The sequence below is a fragment of the Cicer arietinum genome, chromosome 7 (assembly GCF_000331145.2).
Source record: "Cicer arietinum cultivar CDC Frontier isolate Library 1 chromosome 7, Cicar.CDCFrontier_v2.0, whole genome shotgun sequence".
Classification (NCBI taxonomy): Eukaryota; Viridiplantae; Streptophyta; class Magnoliopsida; order Fabales; family Fabaceae; genus Cicer; species Cicer arietinum.
In genome coordinates, this window is record NC_021166.2 from 46,783,550 (window position 1) to 46,795,308 (window position 11,759).

At 32.5% G+C, this 11,759-nt stretch overlaps 1 protein-coding gene across 1 annotated transcript in view; it reads right to left on the reverse strand.

The window, feature by feature from the left end:
• LOC140918819 (uncharacterized) overlaps positions 1–9,286 on the reverse strand; it is a 14,931-nt gene extending 5,645 nt beyond the window's left edge. Inside the window, exons 1-2 of the mRNA XM_073363618.1 lie at positions 9,025–9,286; positions 362–558 (exon numbers count right to left, since the gene is read on the reverse strand). Coding sequence (XP_073219719.1) covers positions 362–558; positions 9,025–9,286 — 459 coding nt within the window. The remainder of the gene's footprint in view (positions 1–361; positions 559–9,024) is intronic.
• Positions 9,287–11,759: the final 2,473 nt, after the last annotated feature.

Here is an 11,759-nt window from a genome sequence, read left to right on the forward strand (position 1 = left end):
ATATATATATTACTAACTTGATGCCGAGTAGCGTCTGACTTCAAGCTTTCACTCACGTACGACGCTTGCAAGTCTTCGAAATAATTAACAAGCACTGTAAAAATAAAAATCAATAACATTAATTAGTTATATCAAAGTAAAAATTAAAATTATAAAACTACATATATAATGTGATTTGTACTTACCAAATTTAAATGAAGCTTAAGAGTAATTTTGTGTAGAGAGAAGGAGGAGAGAATAGTTACAATGAGGTTTTAGAGAGAAGTTGGATGTGAAAAAATGAATTAGGAGGGGGAGAAATATATATAGTGTTACTTTGAGCATTTGTGGCGGCCAAAGCAGCCACAATGCCAACGGATACATCACTTTTGTGGCGGCCTGAGCGGCCAGAAACGCCAACGGCTATAATGCCATTTGTGGCGGCCTTTGCCGCCAGAAAGGCTAACGGTACTATCCATTTGTGACGGCCTGTGCGGCCAGAAACGCCAGCTGTATTGGGCCTCCTTTGTGGCGGCCTTTGCAGCCACAAAGTCCACGTGCGCATTCCTTTGTGACGGCCTTTGCAGCCACAAATGCCACTGGTCACGTGTGCCTTTGTGACGAATTTTGTAACGCCCCAAATTTTTTATACGAATATTACTGAAAAATATTTATTTTCTTTTAGAAATAACTATAATTTTTTTTTTGAAGTAGTTCATCATGTAATAATTTAAAGATGCGTCAGAAAATGACTTGATATTTTTTTTTTTTGTAAAAGAATGTAATGCAATTTACAAAATTATTTTTTATTCTTTTTTTTGAAAAATTTCATTTATTTGCAAAATTAATATTCCAGATATTAGATCAATATTCACTTATGCTCCAAAATGAAATAAAGTCTCTTTAATTGAAATTCAAAATAAGCAAGGTTGACTGAAATTAATTACATTCAATTATTTACCAGCAAATGGAATCTCACTTCCGCATTTCTATTAAAAGTCAATAATGAAAAGTAAATAACTTTACAATGTACGACAAAATTTTTAGTAATACAAAATATTATTTTTAAGTAAAATATAATTTTCCCACGTGCGTGCACCAATCAAACGTCATTCATGCAACTCTTTGAAATCATTAGTACCTAAATGTTGGTGTAAGGGGTCAGTTCATCCCACAACAAAATTAAACCAAATAATAAATTAACAACCATAAAATATGAATATAAAATCTTTTCGTAATAAAAGATTTTAAAAAAATTGATTCTTTAATAGTTCTTAAAGATGTATCAAAAGTCATAGAATGTATCTAAATAAATCAAGTATCAATCGTATAGCAAATAATTAGATCAAAATAAAATAAAATTAAAATGTATGCAAGTTATGCATGCTCCTAAACATATATGATCCGGATATAACCAGCCACACAGGCGTCCACACAGAAGTCACCCATACCAATGGGGAAAATTAAACCAGCCACACAGGCGTCCACAAAGATGCATATGATATGTCATGAAATGATAATGATGCTCAAAGATACATATCACCACCCAATTAGATAATCACATAAATCACAAGCCACGTAGGCAACCACAAAGATGACAATATTTAAAATCCAATTCACCAGCCACTTAGGCAACCACAAAGATAACAATATTTAAAATACAAATCACCAGCCACTTAGGCAACCACAAAGATAATTTTAGAACACAAATCACTAGCCACTTAGGCAACCACAAAGATAACAATATTTAAAATGCATATCACTAACCACTTTGGCAACCACAAAGGTAAAAATATTTAAAATACAAACCACCAACCAAATCACTTAGACAACCACATAGATAAAATATTCAAAACACAAATCACAAGTCACTTAGTCAACCACAAAAATAATATTATTAAAACACAAATCAAGGTTTGCCGCTAAACACATCACAAAAATCAACTTAATCATGTTATCATAATTAAAATTAAGACTTTACACCAACTCCATTAAAACCGTCATCTCAATCAAAACTTTGAAATGAAATAGCACAAAATCGAAACTTTAAATTAAAGACATCCTAAAAAAATATTACTCATGAGATCATAATAAAAATCATAGCTTTATAATTAAGTACACATAAACAACACACAAATAATAACTTTACATCAAATATATGACATCAAACATATTACTCATGTTATAATAATAAAAATCGAAATTTATAATTAAGTTTATCAAAGCAAACATATTACTCATAAAAATAAAATATTATAGTTAAATTCTTTAAGGCAATTAAAAATCAATATTTTTCTTTTAAGACAACAAGTTTTATATCAATATCTTACAAACTATTAATTTAATATCTAGCCTAACATTGCATGGGGAAAAGCCCTTACCTTAGGCACTTTCTTTCTTAACACCTCTAAATTTGCACGAGAAATAGCTCACGAGGCAGTAATGAATTCAACACCGATAGATATTGGAATTTACGACTCAGAAAATTATTTTGAGAGTGTACGAATGACAAATAGGTGTGACAACAAGATGCCTAATGGAAACGTATGAACATATAAGCTATTTACGTTGCACTATTACCATTGATTTCTTGTCTAAAATTGAAGTGCACTTAATTCCAACATTATACTACCAATAATTACTATTTCTTTAATTTTATTAGGTTGTTACAAAGCCAATTGAAATTTATATGTATGAGTTAATTTGAATTAACTAATAGAGTTCACCAAATATTGAAGGGTGTCACACACTAATTTTAATTAAATAAATAAATTAGAGATTGTCACATCACCCTTTTAATTTTTTTATCTAATAGTTACGAAACCAAAAATTTCATAGAATTATTTTTGTAGACAATTATAATAAAATTATAATTTTAGTTTAAAAGAGATGAATGCATGAGATACAAAAAGGACAATAGTCTTTTTGTGTCCTCTCTTAATTGCACAAAAAAACTTATAATTAAATTTATAATCTTCCTTTAAAAAATAAATTAAGGGTGTTTAAAATGAATTAATGCACATTATGTCAAGAAAACACCATGAATTGTCATAAAATCTTGTCATAAAGGAGAGTAAAAGAATGAGTCAAGTCACTAATTTTTGTTTTTATAGGATGGACCAAAAATATTTTCAAAACACTCATACATAAAGGTTGGTTTCACTAACTCTATAATATCTCCTAAAATGAATACTTTTTTGGTCACTTATATAAATTCTAATTTAAATAAATAATTCAACTAATATTTTATCAACTAAAATAAATCAAGCAAGACAAGAATACCACTCACACATAACAAAATAAAACAAACATATCTAACACATCAATTTCATGATTATCGAAACTAATCAAATAAAAAAATATCCATTTATGAAATAATGACATCATAAATAGTCCCCATGTAATTGTCACGTCAAAACAATTAAATAAAAAATGAAGATTATAATTATTTAAGTAGAATAGAGTGTGATAAAATTTAATTTAATTTATTTACACATAGAATAATTATTAATTTAATAATAGCAATTACTAAAAAGATACATATATAATATATATGAAAATTTTGGGGTGTTACAGATTTGGCCCTCACAAAATTGATTTTTTGTGGCTGTAAAAGCCCTCACAAAATCCTTAAATATTTAACTGGATTTTGTGGTTGCCTAAGCCCTCACAAAATCACAATGTTGTGATTTTGTGAGGGCTTAGGCAACCACAAAAGCAAGTTAAATATTTAAAAATTTGTGAGGGCTTTTTCAGCCACAAATAAAGACCAATTTCAATTTTGGCATTTGTGAGGGCTTTTTCGGTCACTAATTTGTGAGGGTTTTATTCGGCTACAAAATATTTATAAAGTTGGCCACAAAATGGTGTTTTTCTTATAGTGGTCAAAATAGACATGGAGACTAACATACGATGTGGCTGCTTGTGTACGATTATAACCTGTCTCATTAGTTTGTCTCCGAATAAACTTAACATGAGAGTTTTCATAATAAAGAGAAAAAACATGTCTACAATCTTCAATAACCACACTAAATTCGATAATGTCACACTTTGTACTGTTGCAGAAATCAACAACACTCTTAGAATCAAGCTCGAAATCATTATGACTCGATTGATGTTCATGCACCCAATCCAAAGCGAAGAGGAGACCTATAGTTTCCCCAATGTCAACAACACACATAGGAGAAAACCACATTGTTTTTTCTATTGCAAAAGACCATGGTCATCCTGAATGCATATACCCATATACCAACTTTATTCAAATGGTGTGAAAATGAGAGAACAAAAATTTATTTAACTCTTATAAATTTGGGATATCTAGTTATGATTTTTGTTAGCAATAGGGAAATAGAAAAGGAGAGAAGGAAATTAGGGTTCCATTTGAATGCATACAATAGTATAAATACTTACAAAAGAATATATATAGTACAATATAAAATCAAGGACCCAATATCATAAGTCCAAAACTATTTTTTTAATGACAAATTATATATAGAGAATTAAAGGGGAGTGTAAGTGGTACTTCAACACATTACAACGAGAACCAAGAGTCAAGAAAAGCCAACAACAAAAGATATAAAACAAATTGATCTAAAGACGAGTTCAACAACTCAACCTAAATAACATGAAAAACTAAAACGATGTTCAAAATAAACGAAGACGAACATATCTGCCCTAGCATGCATAATAGGATTTCTGCTCGCATTCATAGAACATAGATGAAGACACCAAAATCTTACCCAAAAACTACTTTCAAGAAGAGATATAATTTGATCCACCAAATGTTCAACACTTTGAACCTTACATGAGAAGATAACATCATTTTGCCACTTCTAGATCACCCACACAATCGAATGGCTATTCAAGGCCAAACAATTATGAAATGGATGCTCAACCCCAAAAGAGAAAAATATTGAGAAAATAGATAACATGTTAGCCGAGATAGGCAAACCCAAGCCACCTAAAGACCTAATACCACACTTGAAAGGTTAAGTCACACACACAATAGATGAGTTGCAGACTCAAGATGCGATCCACAAAAAGCCTAAGATTCGTCTACCACATTTTGCACAATCAATCAACGCCTCAATTTCTGCCTCAAATGAGATTAATCTAGTAGAAACTACTAAGAAAATGGGAAAGTTTTGACGATACCAGGCTCCTCTAGACCTCATTAAGAAATAGTAACCTTTCACCTAAAAGTCCTCCTACAGCAAGAACCTCATGAGATAGAAACTAGTAGGAAAAACTCACCAAATATTGACCACTTGCATCATGAACCTAGGATTAGGTGTCTTCAACCATAGTCTCCAAGATCCTAGTGAGCACTAGCAAGAAAGCTCTATTTCATTGCACTTCTCAGATAAAAAGGCGCATACGCTAAGAGAGTCTCCAGACCTATCTATGGCCTTTCAGGAAACATATATTTCCAACCATCAAATATTTGTTGGTCATATATCGAATATAGCCTAGGAAATTAACGACTCAATTCCCTACCCATATATCATGCAAAAAGATGTCGACAACCTATTCCATAACTTCTTATTTACTCTTACCAAAACCAATGTATAATCAGAGTCCATAAAAGATCTCAATAAGGTGATGTCTATCCACCAAATTGAACACCTTTGAGTAGTTCATGGAAGACTACCACAATGAAAGGTGTAGACATGATTATCATATTTAGCCATTTATACTTAAGCCTGTGATCTTGACCTCTCGAGAGAGCTCTCCACATCCACTAATTTAAGAGCTCTTGGTTCAAAATTTCTCATATCTTATATACCTGATGACTCTTCATCATATGCATATTTTTCCACTATTTTAGTGTTATTTATCCTCAATCATTAGTTAAATTAAGGATTTATTTGATATATTTTGTTGATTTTTGTTCTTTGAGTTAATAAAGTGTTTTTTGTTTTATTTCAGTGATTAAGTAGGAATTTTTCGTAATTTTACATTGCGTTATGTTTTGGTGCAGTGCTGAATTTTGGTGAGAAATCAACATGACATATGTAGAGTATCTCATCCCTATCTGGAGTTGTAGATGTCCAATTGGAGTCAAACTAAGTTCAAATGAAAGCTAAGATCCATAGATACAACTTTCATGAAAACACCAAAACCAAATTCAGACTCGAAAGAGGAGAAACATGCAATATACGCCGAACAGCAGATGATGCACGCCCAAGCGCACCTGAAGCGCGTTTTCCAGCAGTTGCTACTGCCCAAACGCGCCTGGAGGGCGTTTTCCGCGCCTGGGGCGCGTGACGCGCACCCGCAACCATAAAACGCAAATTTTTACGTTTTTAGGGATCTTTTTTACTCTTGGGAAGTTGGGAGACTTGTGCCCTAGCATAGAAACTCAAAGACGGCCGTTTTTAACATCATTGGAGCAGTTTTATCAAGAATCATTCATGAATCCTTCTTGTAATTCTTCTCTAATCTCTATCTCTTTTATCTTTCTGATTTGATTTTTGGTTATATGAATGAGTTTATTGAATTATTTTTCTCATCTATGTGCTTAATGCTTTTTATTGCTTGATCAACATTAAAATGTTCTACGATTTGTATTTTGAAACGGAAGTGGACTTTACGAATGCTTGAGATGAGAAATTCATGAATTTGTAGTCTAGACATAGGTGCAGGTCATGAAACCAATTAAATTTGTTGCAAAGCAATAATTTACAAGAGAATTTCTATACGGTAATGCTTAATTCTAATCTTAAATCTACTAAGGAATTAGGGGTTACTTTGGAATTAAAGGTTCTGTCACTAAGACATTAGGGCAAGAATAATAAAGAGAATTCGGTAATAATTCAATAAAGGAATTCAATAACTAGGATCAAATTAGACACCAAGGTTGGATTCGAAGTGAAACTCATCCCTGACATTTTTCTCATTATAAAAGATCAATTTTATTATTGTTGTTAATTTCAAACATTATTTCAATCAACTTGGGAACCTTTTTGTTCAATTCTAGTAATCAAATATAATTCAATAGTAAAACGCAATCCTTGAGTTCGAAACTCGGTACTACCACTTGACCAAATGAATTTTCTTTCCTCCCAGTACGCCATCCAAAAAATAGTTTCTTTGGATTTGGGAAATCAATTTCCACATTTTCACTAACATCATTAAATACAAAAGATAGAGTATTGGCATATTATTAAATGCAACTTTGATTAGCCCAATTATTCCTCCAAAGCTAATATATCAGTTGATCTAGGATCCTAAACTATTTCAGATGGACATAATTAGAGGCTCCCAAGTATAAGCCTTTGGGAGTAAGCACCAATTGGAAAACCCAAGTACTTGAAGGGCAATCTTATAGTGCAAGCGATATCTAAAAAAAGGGTTAGAACGTTGACTCCAAATATACTACTCTTATAAAAGTTAACTCTCAATCCCGATGAAACCTACAGAGGATTGCCTTCCTTGACCAAAGATTTTCTATATTCACTTCAACTATAAAAAAAATGTGATGTCCACATATTGTAGGTGGAGTAATAGACAAACCCAAAAATCCCATGCAAAAGCACCAGAACTTGTTAATATATTATGTCTGACGAATCATCTCGCTTAACCCCTTAACCACCAAAATAAAAAAGAAAAGGACTAGAAGATCTTCTTGCTTAAAGCCCATTTGAATATTCACTTAAAGAAAAGGACTAAGAAGGGCCAATGTATCCAATCGTAAGCCTTCTCGAAATCAATCATTAAAGATTAGGAACTCTCTCGTTGACTCCCTAGCCAAGTCATTGTTTCATTTAAAATGAAAACCCATCTATGCATCATGTTCTCATGCAATATTGACTTCCTTGTTCACCCATTTCTTATTACTACGTCAGGACTTTGAAGAGAGCCAATTACATCAAAACTTAAATACGAAATGAAACAACAAAAGCTATAAGCATAGGAGCATTAAAAAAACTCAAGATACAACATAAATTAGAAAACCTATGTTTCAATGGTAATAGTAAGTTCTAGAGCAATTCTTTTGTTTACATATCCTATCAACTTGACTTTGAATCTATCAAATTTTGTAGGCTTTCTAGAAGAAAATAAAGGCTATTAAAGCCAAATTGAATTCATTTAAATAGAATAAATTGGATGTGGAGAATTATAAGGTTGAGTTAGAACAACAAGAAATAGTTGAGGTTGGACTTAATACTCCAACTATTTAAATTCCATATGCATATATTCACTTGGAATTATTGTGGTGTTAGTAGCCACAATTTCTCAAGTCCTTTAAAAGATTATAGCTTTAATACTCCAACGAACATCATATGATTTCTTTTTCTATTTTTGAACGAAAATCAATGGTCCTAAACTTGATAAGGTATTTAAGAAAATGGTGTTTCATGGTAGTTTCAAAAGTTGATGTAGATGACTTTTCTGGTGGCATTTGGTGTCTATAGTCTGATTCCTATCCTACGGTTCAACTATACTTAATACTTTACCATAAAATGATTGTGGAAACTCTGAATGTGATAACTAATATCTAAATCTTTCAACCAATGTTCTATTAATCCTCTCAACAACACCATTCAAGAAGAAATACTTCCATGTCTAATATTTTTATCTCTACAATAAGTGTGAAATGGTCTCAAATATGCACCTCTATTAACTTCTTCTTAGTTCTATGCTCAACCAAGATCTAAAATTGCTTGAACACCACTATAAGAAATCCCCTAATTTGTGGCCAACTTTACAAATATTTTGGGGCCGAAAAAAACCCTCACAAATTAGTGACCGAAAAAGTCCTCACAAATATAAAAATTGAAATTGGTCTTTATTTGTGGCTGAAAAATCCCTCACAAAATCTTAAAAATGTAGGTGAATTTTGTGGCTACCTAAGCCCTCACAAAATCACAACGTTGTGATTTTGTGAGGGCTTAGGTAGCCACAAAATCCAGCTAAAATTATAGTCTTTTGTGAGTTTTAAGATTTTTGTGAGGGTTTTTTCAGCCACAAAATCAACCCTTTGTGAGGGTAAAGGCCGCCACAAAATCCCAAAGTGACGTTACCTTTTGTGGCTGCACAGACCGCCACAAAATCCTGAGCCGTTACCTTTTGTGGCTGCAAAGGCCGCCACAAAATTCCAAAGTGACGTTGCCATTTGTGGCCGTCCAGGCCGCCACAAACGCTTATAGCCGTTACCTTTTGTGGCTGCAAAGACGGCCACAAACTCCAAAAGGACCGTTGCCATTTGTGGCCGCCCAGGCCGCCACAAACGCATGCCTTTCTGACCGTTTTGACCGCCACAAAGGATCAACCAAATTCTATAAATATCACTCCACTCCATCATTTTTTACTTCTACCTTCTCTCTAAATTTTCTCTCCACCTTCTCTGTACAAAAATTATTCCTCCAAGCTTGCTTGAATTTTGGTAAGTTTATATTATATTATATATTTAGTTTTTTATTTTTATTTTTGATTTGAAGTTATTTATGTAATTAATATTATTGAATTTTTATTTTGACAGTGCTGATTTTGTGTTAATTACTTCGAAGAGTTCTAAGCTCTGTGAAATCTTCAAGTCAGACACTACCCATCATCAAGTTAGTATTTTATATATTTTAAATTTAGATTAGTAAATATATATGTAATATTACAAATATATTTATATTATTTTTAAAATATAGATTAGTAAAATATGTGTTATTATAGATTTATTTATAAAAAAATAGAAATTATGTTGTTTACATAATATATGATAAATAAAAGTTTGAAACACATGTAAAACTTATTGATTTTAATATAACAATTTTTTAAAAAAACATTATTAAAATTGATGATATTAATATTTTTTGTTAGTTATTAAAAAGAGTTGTAGTTGAGTTAATACAAAAAATTTATATAGTTTAACAGTCTCTATTTTTGTTTATATGTTAGGAGTTAATTATTTTATGAAAAATTTTATTAAACATTATTTAAAATTTTATTTTGGTTTATATAATTATAGTCTTGATAATAATTTATTATATTGTTTGCAAACACACACACACACACACACACACACACACACACACACACACACACACACATATATATATATCGTAGTTGGATGTACGATAGGATTTTCCTGGAAGGAAGGGTCTTAAACAACGTTTTGCTAACAAGGTTGAAGACTTTCTCAATTTTGCGAGAGTGTAGAAAATTGTCGAAGATGAAGTGGGAATGAGATGTCCATGTTGTTTATGTCGATGTAGACGGTTTAAAAGTGAAGACGAAATAAGAGTGCATTTATATGCATATGGATTTATGCCTAGCTACTGGATTTGGACTAATCATGGGGAAGAGTCTCCAGCGGTGCCTAATACTAGTACATGTGTGGAGAATAACATAGGTCCTTCAAGTAGTACTAACATGTTATGTATAGATTATTATAACTATCAACACTTTGAGGTGATGAATGATATGATTTCGGATGGTGTTGGGGTTAATTTGTCATTCAATGAAGATCAATATGATGATACCGATGGACTTCCGAATGAAAAAGCTTAGAGATTTTATGGTCTTTTGAAAGAGACAAATAAACCGTTGTTTGAAGGATCTCCAAACTCAAAGTTATCAATGTGTATTAGACTATTAGGTTTAAAGTCTCAATTACATGTTCCTGATTTAGCTTTGGATTTGATGACTAAAATGATGCTAGACGTAACACCTGTTAGAGATGGTTTGCCGCAAAGTTATTACGATGCTAAACGATTAGGGTCAAAGTTAAGTTTAGGTGTCAAGAGGATTAATTGTTGTGTTAATGGTTGCATGTTGTATTATGACAATGAATTTGGTATGAATGATGCTAACTTAGTTGAATGTAAGATTTGTCAACAACATAGGTATCACCAAAGGAATAACTCTAGGGTAAGTAGGGGAAAATCAATTCCAAGGAAAACAATGTTTTACCTACCTATTGTATCAAGATTGCAGATAATGTTTGCATCAATACAAACTGCAGGAAAGATGACGTGTCATTATTAGAATAGAAGAAATCCAGGTGACTTGCGACATCCGTCTGATGGTCAGACATGGAAACACTTTGATCAAATGCATCCTGATTTTGCGTCAAATCCACACAATGTAAGAATTGAATTATCCTCAGATGGATTTACGCCTTACATACAAGCATCGTCTACTCCTTATTCTTGTTGGTCGGTTATTGTTACTCCTTACAATCTTTCTCCTGATATGTGTATGTCTAAACCTTATACGTTCTTAGCTGTTGTGATATCAGGTCCTTCTAATCCTACAACTGGTATTGATATTTTTTTACAACCTTTGATTGACGATTTGAAGAGGTTGCGGAGTGGTGTATTGACATATGATATTGCTCGGAGAGAAAATTTTATGATGAGAGCTGCATTGATGTGGACCATTAATGATTTCCCCACTTATGGGATGTTGTCAGGATGGGGCACCCATGGTAAATTAGCTTGCCCTATTTGTATGGAAGATACAAAAGCATTTACTTTAAAATTTGGCGAGAAGATGTCGTGGTTTGACTTGCATCTTAGGTTTTTACCTACTGATCATGCATTTAGAAGGAACAAAGTTGCATTTATGAAGTGCTATGCAGAAAGTCTAGAACCCCCGTTCACAACAAGAAAACAAGCATTTTGTGAGGGCTTTTACCCTCACAAAGGGGTATAATCAGCCACAAAGGTGGATTTTGTGAGGGCTTTTGGCAGCCACAAAGAAGCTGGTCACAAAATTTTGTGAGGGCTTTTGCAGCCACAAAGTGCCTGAAACAGGTTGGCATTTGTGAGGGCTTTTGCAGC